Here is a 26,477-nt window from a genome sequence, read left to right as displayed (position 1 = left end):
ATCAGATACAAATTGGTTTTCTTTTCATTTTAAACCGTACTGTGATTTCAGAAAAGACTTTTAATATTTATTCTAAATGGATAATCTCATTTGAACATGGTGGTAGCGTCCTAATCCTTTCTTGGGTCAACTCTGTATCCACTATGATTAAAAATATGTAAAAATGAAGGGAAGGGAGGACACGCTGAAAATTGAGTCAAGTGATGGGTTTGAGGTGCAGAATGGCAAGTGATTCCCCCCTCCTTTGTTGTAATTACGCTATTTGTGGGGGTTAAAAAAACTCAAAATGATAAATCAATGCCTTCAAGAGTTTTCTTTTAAAGACCAGGTATTTTTACATTCTTGATCTTATATTGATAAACTCATTTTCACCAGCCTAGATTTACTTCCACTTTCCAGTAATGCATTCCTTACTCTTCGGCAAGGTACCCCTTCATTACAGATACCAAAGAGGAGAAAATAAATTATTTTAGACACTCAAGTCTGAGTACATGAGACAGTTTTCATAATAAGAAAGACAAGTTACAGGGAATGGACTCCTTTTCGGTATCTGACAGTTTCCTCTGCGGACAGTAACTGCACACCAAGGTACTGCCAGTAGATCTTTATTTCTGTTCTTGTCATCTGTAGGTGCTGCTGCCACCGTGGTGGTGATGATGAGTGATAGGAAAATGAACTGGGAGGTGATGTATCTTCCCTGACAGATTTAGAGAATTGCCACAGGCAGCCCCGAGGCAAGTGCTGACTGAGGACATCCTGGCGCCTGTGTTGGGTCAGTCTGGCACTGTCAGGCAAAGCTGTTAGAAGCAGGGGGCAATGCAATAACTCTGTGGTTTATAGCTGTACTTAGATCTCTTTTTTGGAGGGGTGAACTGGAGGTGGTATTACAAATTTTGAAATACCCATTATTGTCGGTTAGTTGGTATCTGCCTCCTCCTTGTGTTATTACTGTAGAGATCCAGTATTCATTACACCGCACAAGGTGTAATGGATATGCCACACAAACATTTGAATATGGTTGTCTTAAGATTTCAAGGTTTGCTCCCCATCCATGAAGCCCCTTCTTTCATCCAGGGTGTGGTTAAGTGTTAGATGTGAGCAGGGTCAGGCTTAATATGGATCAGAGGGGAGTAACCTGAGTTACTGCTCTGGCAAAGACAAACAGGCACAAATGAAATAAAGCACAGGACCATGGCTGCTCGCTGGGAGCTTCCTGGGGATCCTGGAGGAGCTGTGCTTACTGCTTCTGGAAAGCCAGGCTGAGGACATTTGAAGAGAGGAAGTGTGCTCAAAGGCAGCGCTCAATACCTTTCTCATTTTATTTGTCTAAATATAGATGTGATTTTTGGTTCTAAAACAGCTAACCTTTTTGCCTTTGTTTTGTGCTTCTGTCTCGTCCAGGACTTTATAAGTATTTGACCTTACTCAAAATGTGCAAAGAAGAATAATGGAAGCCCCTGAATACCTTGATTTGGATGAAATAGACTTCAGTGATGACATCTCTGTAAGTATTGCTACCTGCAAGCAATGCTTTTAGGTGATTCTGCCTTCCTTTATGTGGGCTGCTTTCTCTATTGTAGTCGGTAGATCCTGAAATCTTCCAACCACGTTCAGAAATTGACAGCATAAATCCTGTTGTGGCAGACGGTATGTAGTCTGGGGGCCTCCTGGACCAAGAAGTGAATCCCACTTCGTTTTCTGTGAGCTGGGGTGAGAACGGCATTTAACCTCACTGGGCCTCCCCTTCCTCATCTGTTTCATTGTTGTCAAAGTTATTCATTGAGTGAATTGATAAAGTACCTGCATCTAGTGGGTACTTGGATAAGTTTATTTATGCACATCATTCACCCTATCAATGTTAATCCCTTTTATATGACTGGCTGTGTCACAGCCAGCACTGTCTAGCATCCTGACACCCAGAGTCATCTTGGTGTTCACCAAAGCCTTGGGAATCGTGTTTGTAAATCAGCAGTGTTCCAGTCACTGGAGGTATCAGAACACATGTTGGACACTGGTTGGGAATATTGAGGAAGAGTAATGCAATGCTAAAAATGGGACCAGGTGACCTCTGAGGCCCTGCTTTATCCTGTAACACTGTGGGCTGATGAGCGCCTGAGTTCTCAGGACGTTCACAAACTTCCTGCTGCCTCTAGCTTCACTCATGCTGCTGAGCGGGTCATCTGTCTGCGGCTTGCTTAGAGCTGCATGTGACCGACCGTGGGCTCTGTAATCTGTTCTGCCAGGGGCCACCCGGCAAACATGTCGACCTCTCATAGCCTAGTCCATTTGGGCTGACTCTTGGAGTATGTGATGAGAAGGTTGCTGTTCTTGAAACCAGCTATGTAACTTCTCTTCCCAGGACCTCCAAAGGCACAATTTCTGACCTTACTTTCCATTGCTTTCTCAGTTTTTGGTCACCACTGGCAACTGTCCCAAAAGTATAAGGTCTAACATGCCTCTGGCAGCTGTGTTATTTCTCTACTCCTTACCTTGAAGTACAATATGCATACTGTATGCAAGAACTGGATTTCTGGGATGGATCTGAGGAATCACCTGTTTGATACAACCATGGGTGAATCTTCTCTTCCCCTTGTGAATTCTGCTATTCCCTATTTCAGCTTCCAGACAATTTTTATTAGTCCTCATTAAGACCAATGTGAAGTGAGGCTATCTCGCACCCCCTCTCTCTCCCTTTTTAAATCACTGTGCTTGACTTAAACATGGATCAGAGCATGGTTCTTTAATAACCACCCCTCTCCAGGTATTTTGAGCTGGGTGAGGAAAACAAGGAAAGTGAATGATGATGTAAGGTGGGGTGGGGTGGAAGGTGTTTCAGAAAGGGACACCTGTAACGATCAGCAATTTGGGGTAGCTCTCTGAGCCTTGATAACAAAATTGTATTTTAAGAGCATAGGTTTTGAAGGCACCAGTCTGGGCTCCAGCCTCGTTCTGACCTTTGCTGGCTGCAACCCAGTCACTTCGCCTCTCTGAGATACTCACCTAGTTTTTAAGGTTGTTTTGAGGATTGAGTGAAATAATAATATATGAGAAGCACTTATCTTGGCACACAGTAAGTTGCTTTTAAAAATGGTAGCTTTGTTATTATTTCAATGAATACTACAATAATATTTATATGACCAGTGGTGAAGAAAGAACTCAAGGGAAAAGACCAGGCATCATGTCAAGACTTAAAAAAAAATACAATAGAGCAGTTGTATTTACAGAAGAATCATCTGGCAGCAGCTCATAATTTTGATGAATTAGGAATCTCCACTTGAAAGATAATAGAATATGTTAAGCAATAACTGAAGCTGCTTCACACATTAGGATGCAGGATTATGCAACAGTTGAGCTTCTAGAACCCAACCACTCTGAAACATAAATAAAGATCTCCATCTATAGTTGCGTAACTGCACTCAAGCTTTCCCCTCTTTCAGTATATTCCTATTGTTTGGCTCTTTAACCTGCACTTAATGTGAAATCGGAAGGGAAGCAATGAAGTCGCATAGATTTGTTAAAATAATAGTGATGGTTAACATTGATTAAGCACTTCCCAAGGGATAGGCATTGTCTTGTTTAATCCTCACAGCAGTCCTGTGAAAAAGGAACTCTTACTAGCTTCATTTCACAGGTGAGGAAACTGAGGTGTGGAGATGTTGCATAAATCTCCCAGGTCACCCAGCTAGTTAGGACCACTCTCTCCAGAATATCCAATGTTGGCCTCAGTTCTTGGCTCGGCTTTACCCGTACCACTGGGGAGCATTTGGCAGCACCTGGAGACACTTCTAATTGTCATCACTGAGGAGGTACTTCTAGTCTCTGATAGGTGGAGACCAAGCATGCATCTCAGCATCCTGCAATGCACAGGAAAATCCCCTTCCACAAGGAGTTTTCTGACCTAAAAAGAGGATGACCAACCCTGGTCTATTTAGATCCATTTAAAACTTAAGAAGCTTTGCTTTAACTGGCAATCTCTGTAACATGGTTGATTATTTTATAGTAGTTCATCTGAACCAGGTTCAAGACCTTAAACGTGCCAGGGTCTTATTGTGCTTATGTTATGACTTCATGGAGAGAGCAGTAGAGATGACCTCTGAAATAGTGAAATGATTGTTCTCGGCGTGCTTAGGTGACCCAGGAGCAATAAATTCACAACTGCTCAAGGGCTATGTGGAGACAATTCAGATACTAACATTGGGGGGAAGAACCCACAAAGATGTGTTCAACTTGCTAATTCACTGGCATAACAAGCAATGTAGTCTGCTATAAACGTGCCTATACTGTTAGGATTCTGTGAACCTCCTTTTCTGGCAGCCCTTAGGCTTTCCTAGTTTAGTGGCAGGAAGGGGAAAGGAAAATGCACAATTCTTTTGAAAAAGATGTTTACAAAAAAGATGCCGTGTTTAAAACTCCCCTTCTTACCCTCCAACCATCGCCTTTTTACGTATTATAGGGTTTCTGTTTCATGATTTTCCCCTTTGGTCGTGAGCCTGGTTCTTGTTTTAATTAAAACACAAGCTGTATATTGGTACCGAAAAACAGCTAGCAGTTTTTTGCCTTTACCTAATGAGACAAAACACAGAAGGCAATCAAGTTATTTTGAAGTTTCCCAGACTCAAAAATAATGCTCCTCTTTTGCAAAATGCAGAGTTTAAACTATACATTCTTGTAACCCTGCCATCCATCTCAAAGGGCAGAACGTTGTGCAATAACCCCAGAATTGTGAGGGAGAGATGACGACACGCATAAACACAGGGGTTCAAAGTAGGGCTTCACTGTCACGGCAGATGTGTCTATGGATTTCCTTCTTTATTCCTATGGAAGCCAGATCTCTCTGTCTTAAAGAAGAAAAATGCTCTGGAATATTATTTTACCATAGGGTTCTTAGAAGCTGCGAGGTAGTAAGTGTGTTAAGAGTGGCCAAGTTGCTGTCCTCAAAAATAGTATTGTATATAGGACTGAATAAAACAGAGGCCAAACCACGGACCCACCAAAGAGCTTCACTCATGAAACATCATGTGTTGGCTGTGCCCCGTCCTGCACTGAACTCTTTAAATCAGCTGCCTTGTTTAAGCCTCTCACCAACTCTGCGAGGCAGGCTCCATTTTCATCCCCTGTTTGGCAGTTAAAAAAAAAACGAGGCTTAGAGAGATAGTATGACTTTCACAAGGTTACAAATAGATAAGTGGCAGGGTCACGATTTAAATACAGAACTGTTTGACTGCATAGAGTAATGCTCTTCTGAGCAACTTGGTTGAGTAGAAGAATCTCTGAACCTAGTCATCTCGCCCATGATTGTCCCCAGCTGTAGTAATTGCAAACTGCTTTGTGGAAGTAAGGGAGTTGGTATGTAGTGTAAATAAATAAAATAAGATAAACCAAGAGTACTTAAGCAAGTCTCTTAATTTTATTATATCTCAACTTTTCCATCTGTAAAATGATAATAATCCATCTCTACCTATTGCCCTGGATTTTAAGGAGAATATATGAAAATTTATATATGTATATATGTAAGCACACACCCTCATATTTATATACAAACATAAATGCACGTTTATGTATATGCACATATGTATACACACACCTACATGTGCATATATACACAGACATGGACATGTAAATACACACACACATATGTGCACACACATAAGTAGAATTCAGCGCAATATGCTATTCCTCAGCACAAGAAGTGTTACTGCCTTTCTGTATCACCATGACCGCAACTTTCATGAAAGTTGACACTTTTTGTAATTGCATAGCCTATTTTTTGTGCAAGTCAAATGAGATCAAGATACTAAATATCCTTCCACTTTACTCTCCCCTTTGACCCAAGTCCTGCAACCCTGAGTAATAGCACAGAACTATGTGTGTTCATTTTCCTAAGATGCTTAAACCACTGTCTGGTAGAAAAACAAATTCTTATGGCAAGTTAATCTCACTCTGAGTGAGTCTTCGTATTTTTCCTTCCCACAGACTGGGCATTGCTTGCAGTAAAATACCTGCTACCCTCTGTTTTGTGTGCACTCCGTTTTACTCAGTTCATCCCACTGACACTTCCTGGATTTCATTACGTTCTGACCATGGGCCACTTCACAGCAGTGGGAGGGCTTGAGAACGGGCTTGTAGAGCTTATCAGAGGGTTCAGGTGCTGAGTTGGGCGGGAAAGAATCCAGCTTGTGTTCCAGTTTTAGGTGCGAGAAAGGCTGGAAAGATACTGAAGGTACAAAGAACCTGTCTTACCCCTCCTTTCTAGCAAGGAATCCGTCTGAGACCCTATTATACTTTCCTCTGTGCTTCCTAGAATGTGACCAAGATGTTCAGGTGGGCTCTTATCGCCTCAGTCCCTTCTTCACTGTCCCTGTCTCTCAGCCCTGCCCTTCTGAGCAATCGCCCTGCTCTTAACCTCTATTTAAACTTTCCTTAGTGCTTCTCAGTATGATCTAGTTTCATCAGCTGTTCAGAATGCCCCAACTTTTTGCAGTGTTCCTTTTGCAGTGTCTTGTATTCATGTCTAAATCACCTCTCATTCATCCCTTCTCCAGCTCCCCATCATCCAAAACGTTACACTTGTTCTAACATCCTATTTGTGTTATCTTGTTTTCTTAATACCCACTGGGATAGGAATTAGGAATAATCTCTTCCAGACACAATAAATTGTAAATTCACATTCCATAACTACTGTTAGAGTACAGATCTAGAACCCAGGTCCCTGGACTTCAAATCTTGGACCTGACTGACATCTCTCCCTGAGAAGGTAGAGAGCAACCTTATGAATAGAGTGATTTCCAAGAAGAATTTAGCAACTGCCACATTTTTGTATTTCCTCTTCTCTTACCCTGCAGATAGCCCTCAATGCTCATCTTGCCTGATAGTTATAACATTTATGAGATTGACTAGGCAGGTTATGCATACACTATTTACCATTTATGAACAAACTAGATTTTGTGTCATTCTACTCAACAAACATGTATTAAATATCTACAGTGCCCCAGTCCTGGTTCTGCGTCTGCACATGAATGCCACAGACTTGAATACCTTATGATAACAACTGAGCATATGAAATATCAGGTTAACTTCATGGTGGGTCACATTTAATTACCATATCAAATTCCATTCTTGGCAGCCTTTTTATTTTGGTGAGGATTAATTATTGGCTCACAGTTAAAAGTAGACAATCACTGAAGTCAAACAGTTTACAGCCAGCCATCTGCCCTACTGCAAGATAATTTTCTTTTCTAAATCTTTTGTCATCTGTAATTTTTGCCTCAGTAGTTACCAATATTTTGGCTTCACTTTAAATCCTCATTTTTCATACTTTTAAATGTAAACAGTAGCAATAATAGCTAACATTTATTGAACACATACTAGGCATTGGACACTATGCCTGATGTTGTACATTATTAGCTCATAATCCTCACAGCCATATTCTGATGCAGATTCCACTAGCCCCTGTTTTACAGATGAAGAAAATGATGATACACAGATTAAGTAACTAAGATTAATTAGCTAGAAAATGGCGAAGCCAAGATATAACATGTGCAGTAGTCCTGGAATCCATGTGTGTAACCACTGCATTGAAAATGACTTCTGCTCAGCCCCTTGGTCACCTCTGGGCACCCTCATTCACCACATCTTTTCCCATCTATGACCGCTTCTCACAGTAGAAGGGGGTCATTCAATGCTGTGCTCTCATCACCGTTAGGCCCCAATGTGGGTCTTTGTCTTTTGCCTGATTACAGGTATTAGCGTTAGAATAGAGTTGTTCCTGGTATATTTTAATATGGTCAGAAAGAATTACTAAATTTTCCCAAGTATCAACCACAAGCAATGCTTTAGCATAGAAGAATTTGATTATTGATTTTTAAGTACCTCTTGGAACATAGGATAAAACCTAGGAATAAGAGCAAAAATCAAATACATTTGAAAATAGGATTATTTACAATACTTTCCTTTAATAGAGACTGAATGGTGGGGAAAAAAATACATTTAGATCAGGCTGGGATAGATATATGAAAATCTAGATCACCAATGTCTGCCCTATGTAGAGGTGGTGTTTGGAGCTATGGGAGTCAGTGAAGTCACCTGTGAAACATGGAATGTGGAAAGGGAAGAATGTTCCGAGGCAGGAAATGTGCCGAAGTGTGTCCCATGCAGTAGAAAGAAAAAGAGGCTTCTACTAAAGAGATAGGAAAGAAGTTTTCAGAGATATAGGAGGAAAACCAAGGGAGATAAAAAGAGGGGGAGGGATGATTTAAAGATTGTAAAGAAGGAAGTGATCGATAGTGGGAAATAGGTCATTAGAAAGGAAAGGTTTGAAAAATGCCACTGGGTTTCCTGGTTAAGGCTCATTGGTGGCCACAGTGAGAGCAGAGCCTGCAGGTGATGGCACAGAAGCCATGTGGCCGTGGCTGGAGGAGTGAATGCAGAGGTGAGGAAGTTGAGACAGGAACCAAGGCAATTCTTTCAACAAAGATAGCTGTGAACCCAAGAGCAGGAAAGTCCACCTGTGGCCAATAGAGGAGGCAGCAGGGATGTTTGTTTCATTTTATAGGATCCGAGGAGAGATTTGATGTTGAGAGAGTAGCTGAAGAGGAGAGAGGAGGGGGTGATGGTAGAGCATGAGTCTGGGGAGATGGGAGAGGAGGAGATCTGAGCACAAGCAGAGGGCTAGTGCTGAAGGGGTGAGTCGTCAGTACCACATCCCCAGAGAAGGGCAAACAGCGCGATCTCTTGGGGAGGGTGTGAAGTCAGGACACTTCCTGAATTGGAAGGTCAGGCCATTGGAGAGGAGGTCATAGTTTTAAAAAAAATACTGTGTTTCTGAGAAATCTCACTTCAGCTGTGTGTTTTTGCTTTCACTACCAGCTTTGCGTGTTCACATTTTTGCCATTTTATTGCGTGACTGTTGAGATGCCTGCTGGAATTTTGGAGAGCTATGTGAGAAATCATGAATTTCAGGATAGTTGTTTGGATGACTCGCTTGATTGTTTCTTTTGGAAACTTAATGGGACCTTAGTTGTTTAACAGTCTCTAGCCTGAAAAGGTACTTGGGATTTTAGTTCTTTCACTCTCTGTGGCTCGTGGCCATTTGAGTAATGTCTGCTTGTTCACCCAATTGGCTCCAGTTCTCAGGGGTAAGGGCCAAAGCTTTTCAGTCCTGAGCAGTATGTAGGGTGGTCAGAGATCCCCAAAGCCCAGTGTGAGGATCACACTATGTTGTTATGAATCCCATGCGTGCTCAAACTGTTTTGCATGGCAGAGTGACAATGTTGACTGGCGTAAGCCGGGGATGTGTAGGATTGTCTTATGTCATAGCAACTCTATGTGGTTTGTGAAGTTAAGTTTCAGTGTCTGTTCTTGGCCATGGGCTCTCTTGGATGAAGAAAGACCAGAGAAGCCAAATAATGTGCTAAGACAGGCTGGGCTGTCCCTCCTTTCCTTCCCAGTCCAGACTTGGCCCCCCCTCTTCCTGCCTCATCCATTCTCACGTTTTGATCTACTGAGCTTGACATCATGAGAGGAAGGAAGACAAAGGAAGAGCTGTAGTACACACGGACAATGTGTTAGAGCGAAGAGACCAAAACATTTAACATCATTTCACAGCTTGCAAACTGACTTCACTTAACATTATCTCCTATGATTATCTGTGTTTTATAAAGAAACTGAGTCCCAGAGATAGGAAATGATTTATTTGTCCAGAACTACAGAGTTAAGAAATGTCAGAACGAGGACTGGAATCCAGAGCTTCTGGCTCCACATCCATTGTTCTTTATACCAAAAGCTAAGGCATCAAGCAGCATTCATGCTGTTGATATATTAGAAGCGTTTATTCTTTTAAATATACCACGATGACATTGCTAAACTCATAGTTAGGAGATTTACTAAAAATATAACTACCATCATTATTACTATTTTTTAACATTTTTTATTGATTTATAATCATTTTACAATGTTGTGTCAAATTCCAGTGTTCAGCACAATTTTTCAGTCATTCATGGACATATACACACTCATTGTCACATTTTTTTCTCTGTGATTTATCATAACATTTTGTGTATATTTCCCTGTGCTATACAGTGTAATCTTGTTTATCTATTCTACAATTTTGAAATCCCAGTCTATCCCTTCCCACCCTCTACCCCCCTGGTAACCCCAAGTCTGTATTCTCTGTCCATGAGTCTTTAGATTCCACATATGAGTGATCTCATATGGTATTTTTCTTTCTCTTTCTGGCTTACTTCACTTAGAATGACATTCTCTAGGAGCATCCATGTTGCTGCAAATGGCGTTATGTTGTCGGTTTTTATGGCTGAGTAGTATTCCATTGTATAAATATACCACATCTTCTTTATCCAGTCACCTATTGATGGACATTTAGGCTGTTTCCATGTTTTGGCTATCGTAGATAGTGCTGCTATGAACATTGGAGTGCAGGTGTCATCCTGAAGTAGATTTCCCATTATTACTATTTTTATTGCCACTAAAATCATGGGCTACATGGGGTATTCCTTTTTCTGAGTTCAATAAGTACCTAGTATCTTTGGTAAATAAAATCTTGTCCACCACCATCAGAAAGCAGTTATGTAAGCATGTAGGTGAAATGCCATGTGATAGATTCTATAATGGACGCGTGCCTAAGATAAGGAGATGAGGTAGGGCAGTGGTTCTTGAGCTTCAGTCTGCATCAGGATCACCTTTATAAAAACAGAGATTGCTGGGCTGTGCCCTCTGAGTTTCTGGGATGGGGCCCAAGAATGTGAATTCCTAACAGGTTCCTAGGTGGTGTTAATGTCGCTGATTTAACCACACTTTGAAAGCTGGGATAAGTTCCATCCGGGAGGACCAGAGAAGGTATTGTAGGGGATCCACAAGAAATTTGGTATTACTACAATCAAAAGAAGTGGACACAGGTGAGAGATTAGTCTGAGGTCACGGAGGGCTACATGAGCCATACCAAGGCATGTGGCCTTTGTCCTGTAGGCAGTGCAAAGCCACTGGAGGATTTGAAACAGAGAAGCACCTTAGTCAAATTTGCATTTTAGAAAGCTAGTTAATTCTAGTGCAAGTATGGAAGCACGGAAGAAACTCCCACTTATGACCTAAATATGAAAGAACTCCCTTGAACATCTATTAATATTATGCTCAGGGATCTATCAGATGTGTGTACAGCTTAGTATTTCAGTCAAACAGCTAATAAGTCATCGTGTGCCATGCATATGTACAAGTCAAGGGTATCATTCTTTTCCTCATGCGCTTGTGGGAGCCAACACTAACACGTGGAAAACAGAGCATAAGGCAAGGCGGTTTTTATTATTATTATTATTATTTTATTTTTTATCAAGGGCAGAAAAGAGTAAGGTCAGTAAGGGCTGAAGCAATCACCCAGGATTTAATAGAGAAAGCAGAACTCAAGCTGGCCTTGCAGAGCAGGGACATTTCCCTGGCCAGGGGAAGGCACTGAAGGCAAGCTGGCCCCTAGAGTAAAGAAAATTTGAGAAGGGGGACTAAACTTTGAATGCACAGGGACATTGAAGACGCAGAGACAACTGGACAGCCTTTAGCAGAGGCTTTTCTTAAGGCATGATGGAGGAGTGGAAAAGAAGTCTAGATCAAAAAGGCTGTTTCTATAAGGAATGACCTCTGGGAGATTTTTAGAGAAAGAATAAATTAGAGAGCAACACAGAGATAGGAAATAGTCTTCTCTGCCATCTGCAAGCCCCCTCTCCTTTCTTATCACCCACGGATAATAGGAATCAAGGGTACAGAATATAAAGTCTTGGATTTTTGGGGTCAAGAGACAGGGAAGATATACTGGGCTTTGGTTCTGTTAGGGCCAAAGTAACAGTAGTTGCTACCCTGGGAACTGGGCATCTGACCTGTGAACTGGGGTGAAGGCCTGGGGAGTCTCCTTCAGCTCCCAGGTGATAGTACAGTGCACTCGTGAGGGGAGACTTCCTGGATCATTTGCTTATTCCCAAATTTGCAAATATGAAAAATTGTGTGTTCATTTTGTGAATTGTGTGTTTCCTCTGCGTCTCTTCGTGTCACAACTTAACTTTTTATACAACACTCCCTTAAGGTTTATCTTCTATCCAAAGAGCAGTGTTTGTGCTTACTAAAATCCACAAATTGATTTTCTCCTGTGTGTCCTTACAAAGAATGGCAGATTTGTTCACAGGATAGATTGGAGTCACTGCTGCATTTGACATTCCATATACCCTTATAATTATTCAAAACTTTGATTTTTCTGGCCAGCATACCATCTTTTTCTTAGACTGCTGTACTTTTTATTTCCATTGCCAGGAGCAGCACATGACTTTTTCATCAGTGTCATTATTCCCAAGGAATTAAGATGGATGCCTTCACAAAAGTGACTCCCTGTATGACCAGGGGTGGAGCAGCAAAGCTGCCAGGTGTGATGTAGGTCGAGACAGTGGGTGAAGCTCAGCTAGGCTAGTCTCTGCCTGGAGCTCAGTCCCCATACCAACCAGGAAGCCTGTGCTGTTCAAATTTAAACCTCATCAAATTAAAAGTGATTGTACCCCGTGGACCTTTGAGGTCAAATTGGAAGACTTGAAGGTGTAGCTAATAAATCGGAGATTTTGACGTGCCTGACCTTGGGGTTGGGGAGTGGCAGATAGGATATATGTGGTTGGAAATGCAGATAGCAGCATGCCTGGTTTAATGAAATACATGTCATTAAGCCCACTGAGAAACTTATTGAATTTATCATTAACTGTATTTAAACACAATCAATCTTAAATTTCTTCTTTCTAAAATTTTGCCTTGGAAGAAAAGGGGAAGAAAAAGGAAAGAGGGTAAGACTTTGCCAAAGGGTGTTTTCATGGAGCACATGGCAGCCGAAACAAAAGGCCCAGTTTTAATTGAATTACAGACTGTGTAATTATTTAACCTGTACCAGCTGGTCTCAAGAAGCTACCAGATTTCCTTAGAGAGCTTGTACTTGGCCAGAAACATAAGGTAACTTATTAGTAACACAAATGCCTTCTATACCTATATTATGCCCCACTCCCAAAGAACATAATGTAAAAGGGGAAAAGAAATCCTTGGAGTTCATTTTTGGCTCAAGAGGCAGTCCTGCCTCCCTGAAGTGTGTGAATGGGTTTGCCAGAGCACCTGTAGTCTCTGAGGAATGGCCAAGGTAAACAGGATGTTATTGCATCAGACAGGTAAGAGTAATTTCTCTAATTAGTCATCTGAGATTTTGTTTTTCACTTGGAAGTCCTGGAAATTTAATTTGTTTGTGATGTGCAGTTGGCAGACTGACAATAGCTCCAACTGCCCCTCCCTCTGTCTTGCTGTCCTGATACTGTGTGGAAAGCACAGGGGTGGGGAGATGGCTGGTGTCGGGGGGGGGGGGTCTCAATGTAGACACTTTACTTCATCTGTCAATATCAAGCTAACGAAAGCACCTTCTTATTGACAGATGTGTCCTGTCCTAATTACACATTCCTCACTTGTAATGCTAGAATAATCCTAATGAGTTTCCCATGATCATTTTTCTTTTAGATTAAACTTTTTTTCTCCATCCCCCTCCCAGTTCTGCAGCAGTGAAGTCATTCCAAATACATGCTCATTTAGCTAAGAACATTGTTATTAAAGGTACAGAGCAAACTATTTTTAGGCAGCTATGTTTTATGAATTAAAGTATGATTGAAGACACTCCCTGACTTGGCCTCTAATTAAAGAGGGTTCATCCTATTTATTTTGTTTGAAAACACCCTTCTCCAAAGAAAGATTGATGGGCATCAGACATTGTCCCCATATATCATAGCTATTGATTTTACTCTTCTGATTTTATGCCCCTTTATGTCATAATTTGTTATCCTGATAGCCGGCCCCTGAGTTGGTGCTGGGGCTGAGCCTGCGAGGTGGCTTCTTTCAATTCAGACTAATCTGTACGTGGAATAGATGAGCTTTCAAACACGGAGCCATGCTCCTCTTGCTTTTTGTAACATTACCTCAGTATTTCCCATGGAGAGTACAGTAAAATCTGTGGCAGGTGGCAACATTTAGGGACATTTCTGTCATCCAAGAGATATGGCTCCTGGCTTCCCTGGATGCCCCAGGAAGCTGGGTGTTCCTCCTCCTGGCTTCTCACGAGTAGATTCGCTCTTGGGATTCAGAATGGAAGTATTATGGCTGTCTTCTAGAAACTGTCAAGGTCAGAAAAATCCTTCCATCTTCCACAAGTAGCAGAAGAGATAGAATGTCTGTGGGATACACTCCACCTTGTTTGTTAAAGAACTGTCCAGCCCTCTTTTTTTTTTTTAGTGAGGGGGAGGTAATGAGGTTTATTCCTTGATTTCCGCTTGGAGGAGGTTCTGGCGAACGGACTCAGGACCTCTTGAGTGCTGAGCATACACTCTACCACTTGAGCTATATCCTTCCCCCGTGCAGCCCTCTTTTTAATGTGCATCTACTGACATGCTTGTAGGTAGAGTTTGGGATGCTGCCAGATCATCCAGCAGCCCGTTTAGGGTAAAATTAGATAGACTTTCTAGATATACGTGTTGTACTCAAGTATCACTTCTTGTGTTTTGATTTTCTAGCCAGTTTGAGCCAATGTAATACTCTTATTTTAAATTTTATGCTCTCTCTCCTCTGACTTCCTATTCAGTATTCAGTCACATCACTCAAGACCATCCCGGAACTGTGCCGAAGATGTGATTCACAAAACGAAGACAGATCAGGTATGTTTCGCTCCCCACCTCTCCTCTCCGACCTGACTTTTCAAGTGTGGGGGACTCCCTGGAAGCTCTCTCCCCTCACACTGGCTGCTCTTGGTTTCTGTTTTCTTCTTCTTTTATGGCTTCTCTGCTCACCCACCCCCACCCTCAACAAGCAGATGTTCGGTCATCCTCCAAAGGCTAACTGGACAGGGAGGCCCTAATGAGGACTCGGCTGTATACAAATAAATGTAGGCGATCATTGCGGCAGCTCCAAACCACAGTATACGCAGCAATTTACTGAAAACCCGAGAAACCATTGGTGACAAAACATAATGATGCAGGCGCCAATGAAAAAATGTTGGATGCATTTACTACCCATATGGCGAGGACCAGCTTGGGGGATGGTGCCTTGCCAGAGTCTGAAACCCTATCAGGGACGCGACATGATAGAATCTGCAGTAAGCATACTGTAACAGTTAAGATTAAAGCAGAGCTTTGGAGTTTAATAGTGTAAACTAAACAAAGAATTATGGCATATAGATGAAAACCAGCTGGCTGACCTCTTCTCCCTGCGCACCCCTCCACCCTGACAAAAAAAAAAAGTACATTCAGGGTTGTTTTTCCCCTCTGTAAATCAAATTAAGCCTCTCTACTTTTCTCTCTGTGATGGGCAAAAATGAAAATAAAAAGGATATTGATGGGAATGATACCATAGCATATTAAACTATGAAATGATGTTTGTTATTTTTCCAAGTAATTACTCTGAAGCATCACCATTAACCTTGCCTAAGCTGGACCTCTGATAGTAACTGGAATCCTGAGAACCACAGATGATGGAAGACTTAAGATAATCTGCGAATTATGTGCATTGTGCTTAAATGTAAATAGATGGTCCTTACCTATGCCGCTACTAAAATTCTAGGCCTTTTGAACTGAAAGGACCTGTAGAAAGCTAATTTACTTTTCTCTGGACTGTTTGTTTTCTTTTGACGTTTTGTTTAGATGAAACGGAGAAAATAATTATTCTATCTAGGTTTGTTTATCTTGGGGTTTTTTGGTGTAAGTGAAAGTAATGCTTCAATGTGTGGGTCAGAAACACCACAGAAGATAGTTTTAAGTTCAAATGAAAGTTTTCATTTATCTTGGTTTTTAAAAAATGTTTTAATTTCAAGCACACTCAAGTTTCTGTGGGATTTAACGGAGGCTTTGGCCATCATACTTACCAGGCTGTGCCTCCTTACAAGGCATCGCCAGGTTCAAAGCTGAACCTCTGACTGTGATCAGTGACAGAAGCAGCAGACGCAGTGGACAGGCCCCAGCCTCGGAGTCCAGAGACCTCCATCTGAGTCAGCATTCAGCTGTCCATCAGTTAGACAACCGTGAGCCTCTGACTCATTATCTATAACATGAAAAAGAAACTTGTTCTGCCAGTGTTACCACGCTACTGTTAGGATAAGAATTAGGTGATGTATCTGAAGGTACTTTGTAGGTACAAGATTTTCTTTCTTTCTTTTTTAAGTTGGAGATGGGGAGTAAGAGAGAAAAAATAATAGCAAATACTTCAGTAGTTTTTAATGTGCTAGGTACTGTAAGCCTTTTACTTATATTAATGCAATTAATCCTAAAATCCCTGTGAACTAAAGTACTATTACCTAACAAGTACTATTAGGATATTTATATTACAGATGCCAAACTGAGGCACAGAGCAGAGAAGTTAATTAACTCACCCAGAGTCACACAGCAATTACATTATAGAGCTGGAATTCCAGCCCCAGGAAGTCTGCTCTAGAGTCTGCTCTTATCCATTACATAAACTGTCTCTCAGATAGCTGCACTTAGGGACAATGATTTAATTTTAGGATATTATCCTTTGAAAACTTTAAAAGTTAGCATTTTCCCTCTCCAATGAAGTGGAAAATTCCTTTTCTCTGTTAAATAGCTTCTCTTGCTTACCAAGTTAAGTGAATTAACGGAAGTTTTTAAAAATAATTTTTCCTGGGGCTGGTTTATTCCATTTTCTCCAGGTCTTATGACTTGTAGCCACTTCCACAATAGCTGATGTTACACATTTATTCTGTGGTTAAGAAGAAAGCCAGTTTCAAGTTCAAAAGCTTTTAAACTTCACCCAGAGCATAGATCCATTGCTCAAGGTAATCACCAATAATTAGACCTGACATGAAATGGATGTGTGAGGGAACAACTCAGTCCTCTTTAATGGAATCACATGTTCACCTCCTTTGATGGACCATTTGGAGGCTGGTAAACCACTTTCTAATAGAGCAAGAGTGAGCCTAGAAAAAGAAACACATGGAAAACTCAGTCTCTTCAAAGTATCACTGTAGAATTGTCTGTGAGCTCCTTTGAAAGAAATCTCAATGTGGTAAAGTTTTCACCATCCATTTCTGAAAGAACTGAGGTGATCTCAGTTAGTTGTGTGGGCATTCAGATGTAGAAATAACCCCCACACCCCTACCAGTGCCTCCCAATCTTTCTTGTTTCAACAACCTAGGAGGAATTTGTTCCAAGAGCATTTGCAGATTTTCATCTTCATGGCTGTCTTTTCAAACAGGTGGCAGCAGAAGACACCTTGGCTTCTGAGAAGAGGCCACATCTTCTTCTGATGGAGCACCCTCCAGGGGAACATTTCCCTAAACCTTCTGCCACTTAGAATGTACTCCACCTGACAAAGATGTTATCTCTTTACCTTTCTGAAGTATTTAGGCATTTTCTATTTTGTGTAGATCGTCAGATGTTAACATCCATCCTTGTACTAACAAGTCTTTGACTAGATAGGTGTCCTCAGACCCATTTGTTCTTTTATTTATTCATTCCACAGCTAACCTTTGTGTTCTCCATTCTATGCACTGCAGACACAGGGAAGAACAAGATGTAGACAAGACCCCTGTTCTCACAGCACTTCCATTCTAGGGGGTGACAGACGACATGCAAGCAAATGAGTAAATAAACTGGATCATTTCAGATAGTGGTAAGAGTGATAAGTGCTGGGAAGAGCATTGCCAGCAGGATCCCAATTTTTCTAAAAACTTATTAGATGGAAAGAAGCCTCAACCTTTAGAATTCTAACTCCCAGTAGAAGAAACCACCCTAGAAATCAGCTAGTTTGAGAGAACGTGGGAAGGTGCAAATAATAAAAGCAGATGGGTAAAGTGTTGACAGTGGAAAGATATGGATAAATGGTATACAGGTGCTCTTTGTATTGTTTTTATTTTTTCAACTATTCTGTAAAGTTAAATGAAAATGTGTTGTAATTATAATTGAATTTTTAAAGGCAAATGATAATAATACTGTAGTTCAAAGGCCATCAGATCTTTGAAAGCGATCCTTATTACCCTGACCGTGGGGTTGTCCAGCCTGTATTTCGTCACTTCGGTCACAGGGAGCTCTCAGTCTCAAGAAGCTTCCCATTCATAAAGGTTAGTTTTTCTTCAGCCAAAATCAGTGTCCCTCAAATTTCCAGTCCTTGACCATTGTTCTTTGGAGCCATAGAGGACAGTTGCCCGCAGCAAGGCTACCACTAAGTGTTTGGAGGTAGCAGTCACCCTGGGTTTTGTCTTCTCCAGACTATAATTTCCCTCCACAGTTTTGAGTGTCTTCTGCTCATGCTTCTGGCTTTCTTGTGGGTGACTGCAGTTTCCCAGCATCCCTCTTAGAAGTGGTGCACACAGAACTCAACCCAAGGTCATCCCAAGTATGGTCTTATGGGAACCTGTCAGCCCAGCAGATCAACCCCGAGACTTAACCACACACCTTTCCTGCCGTCCCTCGTGGGCTACAAAGTCAAGAGTCATGCCTGCCCTCTTTGCCTGTTTTTTCAAGTGTTTTCGGAGGAGGAAGAGTTCAAGCGAGACCTGTTGGTGGCCCTCGGAAGCCTCTCTATGAGAGATACAGCCCAGGGCTCACCTGCTGCATCCCTGGACCCTGGGCTCCACACTGGGCCCTGAGGGAGGCACATGGCTGAGGTTGTCAGGGGCCTGGGCAGCGTCCCTGCACCTTCACTAGCTCACCAGTGCCCATGGGTCTGCCCCTGGGAGTGCCCTTCCTTTAGCTGAAGGCATTGATTCCTATTAAAATCTCTGTTTTCCCCTGACAGGGATAATATTTTAAATCCTGTTGCCATCAGTTACACTACACCATGACTAAATTAAATTTTTGTGAGAAAAACAAGTTTTGGAAAGAAATGTGAAGGAAGTGCAGATACCACAGGCAGGCGAGAGGAAGAGGAAGAAGTAGGAATTGAAGGCCTGAGAAGAAACGTTGCCTGTGCCTGGAGCTGCACAGCTGTTTCTGAGAGTTCCCAGTTCTTTCTCAGGTGCTCAGTGTACCAGGCATTGTGCCAAGTCTTCTGTAAACAGCTTGTTTGCCCCCAAAATTATTTTCTGAGGGAGGACTGTATTATGCCCATTTAATTGATGAGGAAACTGAGGCTCACAGAGAGCAAATAAGTTGCCCAGAGTTCTGCATTCAAAACCAGGTCTGCTGACTCCAGAGCCCCTGTGAAGTTGAGTGCACTGAACAGCAACTGTAGTCCAAGGATCTACAGGTGGCTCAGTAGTGTGGGTGCAGTATTAGCATCAAGGAAGTTATGTGTGAAAAATTTGCACCTGTAAAAGGAAGTTATTTGTGAAATGTTTGCATGTATTCTCTGCTTAATCCCTGCTACTCATGTAGGACAGCATAAGGCAGTGAGTGTCAACTCTTCTCTGCGGTTTCCTCCATATGAGCACCAAGTACGTTATGTCGACATATGGTGTTCAAATCAAACATATTCAATTTCATTGACTTTGAGTTTTTTAATTAATTGGGCATTCAAATACACATTTGTTTCAATTCATGGCACTTTAAATGTTTTGTGATTCTTTCAAAATATGTATCTGCTTAGCTCATTGTATAATTTTCTTATGAAAGAAAGCAGATAAATATTACTACAGCTTTGCATCTGAGAACTTAGATGTGCTGAGGCTGGAAAACTCAGTTATGTAACAGTAATAAATAGCCCTAGGGTGGGTTTGAGAAGAGATCCTGAAAGAATTTCAATACCTGAATAGTAGAGAAGATCACTAGTATGACAGTGAGTAAAGGGAAATCATACTTTTAAAATTTAGTATCTGGTGAAACTCATTTTGGATGTATATTTAAAAGTGTTGCAAATTTGCTATATTTTTAGTCCCTGTACATGCACATTTTGTGACAAACCCTGAACCTTTGAAAATATATGGTTTTCTAAGATTTTCAAACCAGCACCAAGAATAATACATTGACATGAAATTTGTCCTCTTGACACTGCTGTGACATAGCTGATGATACTAAATATATAAACCTCCTGTTTTCAATTTTATTAAGGTTTCATGCTAAGAACGTGAAAATGAAGGTTGATACAGCAGTTTAAATCAAAAAGCCCACTGATTAATCCATTTCACATGATTTAATGTAAAATCAACTCAAAGAATAGGGAAATGCATTTGCTAAGATCTCCATCAAGAAAATGAACACTTCAGCCTGATGCAGCAAAGAATCAACTGTTTATGACAAAGATTTTGTTATGTAACTCCAATAAAAATTTACATACAGTGAAACATCTGGATGAGAATGTTAGTCAAATAAAACAATTATTTTTTAATTTTTCTTTAACAAAATTGTAAAGGTAACCTAATTTTTAAAGTGGAAGATAAAAACTACAATTAACTATGCCACCAATACAACATAGCTGTTTTTCTTTCTAGTATTTTTTTCAGGAGGCATATTTTTTGTATGGTTGGAATCATATTGTAAGGGCAGTTTTATCTGCTGCTTTTTTCTGCCATTACAGAATGTGCATGGCCATTATTTTGAATGAACCTCAGGACTTACTCAGGAAAGCAGAGCGGCCTGCTCTGTCTGCCTTTCATCTCTTAACACTTTGCTTATGTTTCTGGGAGAAAGAGTGAGGGGAAAGAGAGGAGCAGGGGGTGATGGAAAAGTTAAAAGTAAAGCCCTAGCAGTGTCAAAAATAATGAAAAGAGTGGGAAGTGGCAGGGCTTAGACACATAGCATCTTTGCCCTGTCTTCTTGAACTTGAACTTTTTTTCCCTTTGCTTAGTCCATAGATATAGGCATCACAGCTCCCCGATTTTCTAGAAGGTTGTGGAATTAAGAAAGTCAGGAATCAGGCAGTATTCGAGGGAGAAAAAACTTCAGGGCAAAGACAGTCTCCTCTCCCATGTTTCGGTGTTTTGGGACTCTAAGGAACATATCTCCCACCCTCAAAACTGGTGTTGAAAGCTCGTCTTGTAGAAATGGGTTCAAGGGAACCTGCGGTAAGGATGGATGAGAAATCAGAAGTAGAGATATCTCTCTAGAGCATCTATCACCTAATCTAGAGCGTCACTGAGGCAAGAAGGGAACAAGGCAAAACTGATGCAGAAGCCAAGTGCCTTTCACCTTGAGCGGCTTCGCAGTGATGTCCTTCAGTCCCTTCCTGAGGGAGAAGTGGTTTTCCTTGTTGCATCTTCCCCATCCAGGGCAACAGAAAGAGCGTGTGTTGGGGAGGTGGAGGGCTGTTTTAGTTTTGGAGCTTCATAACATCTCTGAGAACACCCCACTTATTGCTGAAAGCACTTCCTTTTCATTTTGTCTCTCAAGGGGCTCTTCGCATTTAAAATAAGCGCTCTTTGTCTACGGATTTCCTTTGCCCTGACTCTTAAAAAAGGCATTAAAAACTCAAGTAATGAAACAGAATCCTAGAATCTCGTAGTTGAAGGACTCTCAGAGAGAGAAGGAGTCATTTGCAGAAGTCCAGACCCTTCTATGGCAGTGGGTTGCTCAGGCCCCTGCATCTCACAGTGTGGTCCAGGACCAGAACCTGCACCACCAGCATCACCTGGAAGCTTGTTAGAAATGCTGTGGTGGGTATAGCTCAGTGGTAGAGCGTATGCTTAGCATGCACAAGGTCCTAAATTCAATCCCCAGTACCTCTATTAAAAAAAAAAAAGAAATGCAAATTCTGAGGCTTTAGTGCAGACTGGAGAATCAGATTAACAAGCTCTCCGGGTGATTCATTTGCGCATGTTCAAGTTTGAGAAGCACTGATTTAGGCCACCTTGGTGCTAATCCATTGTCCATGATGAGGTGTCATGTCACTCCATGCTCACAATCAAGCACTAGTTCTCCAGGGTGGTTCTCAAGACATACAACGGGAAGCTCTCTTCTTCTCCTGGGTCAGTGAGCTTCCTCAAATGTCGCTCGCCTCCTGTGTTCTGCCTGCCAGTCACATCAGGGAACCTCCTTCAGTTCTTCAGACATGCTCTATTCTTTCACATGAGATGTCTTTCACCTCCAAGTTCACCTCTTCAGGGCCACTCTACCTGACTCCCTACGCCACCACTGTTTAATAGAAGTATAACACAAGCTGTTTCCATAATTTAAATGTTTTATAATAACTACATTAAAAATATAGATAGATGAGTTGATTTGGTACCTTCTGTTTAACCCAGCATATCAAAATTATTATCATTTCAGCATGTACCACCTGTCACATGTTAAGTGCTTAATAGCCATGGGTGTCCAGTGGCTTCATTTTGGACAGTGCAAGACTAGATTAGCACCCCTTCCCCAATTTATTATCTTATTTCCCAGCTCCTTGTACTTTTTCTCTTCTTTAAATATCTGTGTTTTTTTAGGTATAAATAATGTGATGCTAGTTTTCATACGGTTTTCTCTAGTAGACTAGCCAAAATCAATGTGAGGTAGTTGTGTTCATTATGGTATCTCCAGTGCCTGGTGCTAGTGCTGATATACATCCGAGGTAGGATGGATGGATGAATGTGTCAAGAGGTGAAAGGAAGCCTACTTCTCTGGGTTTTGTATCGTAATTGAGGTTGGAGACAGCTGCTTCACTTCTCTTCATTGGGTTGGACACTTTGATATTCAGTTGTCTCTTCTTTCACCTGCAGCATCGATATCTTTCTATATCAGTGTTACTACCATCATCATACGAACACTCTAATTATCTCCTGTCTTAAAAAGCCAAGCAAACAGTACCCACTCTAGTGGCTCCCACCTTAATTCTCTGCTCCTTTCTCTCCCCATCTCAGGCCCCATTTATAACCAACCTCCATTGAAAAGTTAAGGGAACCCCCATCTCCAGTCCCCACCTCCCGTTCACCTTAAATATCTCCAGGATGACTTCCACCTCTTTGGGGAAGGCCACAGCTTCCATTCTGCCAAATCCATTGACACAGATGTTCTCATCTTTCTTGGCCTTGCTGCATTATTTGAGACTATTGGCCACACCTTTCTAGAAACTTTCTCCTCTCTTGGCTCCGTGACACCATCTCTCTCCTCATTTTTCTTGCAACACTTTGACATCTCCTTAGTCTCGTTTCTGACTCCTCCTCCTTCTCTACTTGACCTTTATGTATCCAAGAGGGATGGAAGTATTCAATACGATACTCTCTCCTCAATCTCTTAAATCTCTCTGGGTTGATACCTAATTTGTTCTCAGGGCTTCACATGCCTCTTACTTGCTGCAGCTCCTCGCCCCAGCACTCTAGCCTCCTAGTTAATGACCCACTTGATATCTACGTGGACTATCTCGTGGAATTCTTAAGAGGAATCCGTGAATCCCCATCCCCAACTTGTTTATCCTTAGACTCCCCCTCAGCAATCAGCACTGAAACATCCACTCAGGGACTGAAGCCAGGACCCTCCCCTCCCTCATCTCCACATCTATCTATCAGCAGGTCCCGAGTCCTCTGTGCTCAGAGTCGCTCCTCATCTGTCCACTTCTCTCCATCTCAACAGCCACCAGTTAGGCCAGGCCACCTTTAGGTTTCATCTGGGTTAAGGACCACGAATTAGTGTCACTTCTGTCTTCACCATCAATCCTTGCCACCCCACATTTCCCACAGAATAGGCAGAAGGATACATTCTTAAATGCAAAGCAGATCATTTCATGCTCGTGAAATCCCCCTAAGGATACCCTATTTCACTTAAAATATAAACCAAACTCCTTCTTGTGGCCAGTAAACCCCCAAGTGATTTGGCCCCTGACAGCCTCCCACAACTTCATCTTTAGCTCCTTTACCCTGGCTCACTCTGCTCTAGATGTGAGAACTATGGAACCTGCCAGATTCTCTCCTGCATTAGACATTTGAGAATGTGCCTCCTTCTATGCAGATCTTCACAAAACTGTCTTTTCTCTTGTATTTCCCCACAGATCCTCACAGAATTGTCTTCTCATCCCCAGATCTTAGCTGAAATGTCATCTCCATGATGAGGCTTCTCAGCTGTTCTCTGTTCCAATACCTTCCTTGTTTCCATCAAAGCACTTTGCATTTTGCAATTGCTCATTCATCTATGTACTTGTTGGACTGTCTGCTTCTGCCATGAGGATGGTGATTATGTCTGTTTTGTTCACCTCTGCACCCCTAGATCCATGTGCACAGAGAACATTCAGCAGATTTCATGGGATGAATGGACCCTGCTTGTGAGCATCTTTCAGCATTCTGCCAATTACTTGAGCACTTCTAAATAAGCTTTATTACATTCTTGTGTCTCTTGCTTACATTGGAAAGAAACTGCCACCTTTAACCAGCTAAAGGGATTGGCAGCTGAAATCAGAACAAATTCTTGGTGATAAAACAACTCTAAGTTTAGGCTGATGCCACTGAAGATAAAGTAGGGAAATTCTTCCACTCACCTGTTTCTGAGAAAAGTTGTTATTAAAAACCATTGTCCTAATGTTGCTTCATAGTCAGTGGTTACCGATATCTAGGCAGAGAGTGCAGTTTGGGATTTAGGTAAATGATTCTGAAATGAGTACAACCAAGTTCTACTGCTGGTTTCTGGGATTCCATTGCCTGCATGTGACCCAAATAGAGAAAATGTGAATTGCATGGTTAGGGAATAATTTTAATTGTGATAAGGCATTTCTGCAGTGTTATGGAAGGGAAGTTGGAATCAGGAAACCTCGGTCCTGATTGAGCAATCAGCACAGTATGTAATTTTCCATGTAACACTTAAAATTCCCTAAGTTCTCGTTCATTTTCAAGTGAGACTACAGAAAAACTGCTCAACCGTCCACTGGAGTTGCTGTGAAGATGTCTAGTGACATCATACACTTGCCTTGGAGTCAGAAACAAAATTTTACACAGATGTATTAGCAATTTTAAAATCTGAGATGCAGGACATTTTAGGAAAATTCTAATTAAGAAATAGCATTTGGAAGAACTTTAAAAATACACATTCTTTTTTTTTTTCATTATTTGTAACAGTGCCTGAGAAGCGTGTACTGAACTGCACTAGAAAACAAGACAGCATGGCTCTGCCAGGCTTTAACTTTGCTGCATTCACTGCACCTGCCCTGTGCCCCCTACAGCCAGCCAGGTGGAAGCTCCCTTGGGCAGACTCCAGGGTGGGATGGGGGTGCTGCCAAAAGAAAGGGGAGGAGGCAGACTAGATAGTTCTTCCTCCCATTTCTCCTCTCCTCCACTTTGAGGTGCATCCCTCTCAGAATGGGAGTGGGTTTCACACACTGACCACTTTGTTTTTGGAAAACAGAATTCATTTAACGCTCAGCCAGAAGACATTCTTCTACCCTAAAGACATACCCCCTCTTCTTATGTCTGAAGCTGTATTCCTAACCTGGATACATAACTCTATATTTAGAGGTAAAATAAACAAACATTTGAGGAACCATCAGTTGGAGACTGATGGTAGAAGGTGGAGGACAGGGATTTTACACACCACACACACACACACACACACACACACACACACGCATGCACGCACGCCTCTTGTCCTCTTATCAAGGAGCGGTACGTATCCTGGTGTTCCCTGCCCTTGACCATAGATCAGCCCTGTAAAGCAGCGCCACCTTCAGTTAAAATTGTTAAGTGTGTCTCTGCACTTGACAGAAACTGCACTGAGCAGGCACTCCCCTGTTTCCACCCTTGTCTGCTTGATGAGTCTTTTTAAAACCTTTATTGTGATTGAAGTGTAGTCAATTTACCATGTTTCAGGTGTACAGCAAAGCGATTCAGTCATACATACACATACATATATCTGTATTTTTTCAGATTCGTTTTCGTTACAGTTGATGAGCCTTTCTACCATCCCTTGATGTGTATCTCTCTCTGCGATTCAGCACTGAAAGGGAGAGAACGAAAGAAAGGAAAACTGGGAAATGGGCCCCGAGTGGATACAAGGTATAATTCACTCAAGGTTTTGCTGATGTCCAAGTGAAGTTCAGCATGCTTCTTAGATGACACAGTAACTCTGGAACCATGTGCTTTCTTCAGAATCACCAATTGCTCTTCTCCGTGAACCATACTTCTGAGACTCAAAGGTTTAAAGTTGTCAAAATATTGAGTCTAATTTCATGATAGAACGTGCCTCTTTGGTGAAGAAGTATCTTTTCTGTCCAAGGTAGTAAGGGCTTGATACGTCTATGAGTTTTCCCAGAACTAAGAAGTGGGTGCAGATGGGGCGCAAAGCGTCGTGAGCAGGTCTGGGCGGCGCTGGGTGGGGCTGGCAGCAATGAGACACGCAGCTCGCAGTCTCTGCAGCTGCTTGATATCAGGAACCGCTTAAAGTCGGGAAGTTTAGAACCAAATCAATGAATCTTTTCCAACAGTATTTTAACATCTCAATGCGAATGCATCATTGGTTGATATTTTGATAAGAAAGTGCTCTGTACTTGCCCTTCAGCCTTGCAACACCCTCAATAAAGGGTCTGTGACAGCAGGCAGAGGGGTGAGCCAGCGACTCAATGGGAACGTTCCAGAA

At 41.8% G+C, this 26,477-nt stretch overlaps 1 protein-coding gene across 11 annotated transcripts in view; it reads left to right on the top strand.

Moving 5' to 3' along the window:
• The window catches only part of SNCAIP (synuclein alpha interacting protein), a 212,089-nt gene that overhangs the window by 140,851 nt on the left and 44,761 nt on the right, over nucleotides 1-26,477 (top strand). For all 11 annotated transcript variants that reach the window (XM_072957770.1, XM_072957767.1, XM_072957766.1 and 8 more), the window contains 2 exons: nucleotides 1,402-1,504; nucleotides 14,642-14,714. In XM_072957770.1, coding sequence (XP_072813871.1) covers nucleotides 1,448-1,504; nucleotides 14,642-14,714 — 130 coding nt within the window. In that variant the 5' untranslated portion in view covers nucleotides 1,402-1,447. The remainder of the gene's footprint in view (nucleotides 1-1,401; nucleotides 1,505-14,641; nucleotides 14,715-26,477) is intronic.

Source organism: Vicugna pacos, chromosome 3, assembly GCF_048564905.1.
Source record: "Vicugna pacos chromosome 3, VicPac4, whole genome shotgun sequence".
Classification (NCBI taxonomy): domain Eukaryota; kingdom Metazoa; phylum Chordata; class Mammalia; order Artiodactyla; family Camelidae; genus Vicugna; species Vicugna pacos.
This window is presented reverse-complemented; position numbering and strand designations above follow the sequence as displayed.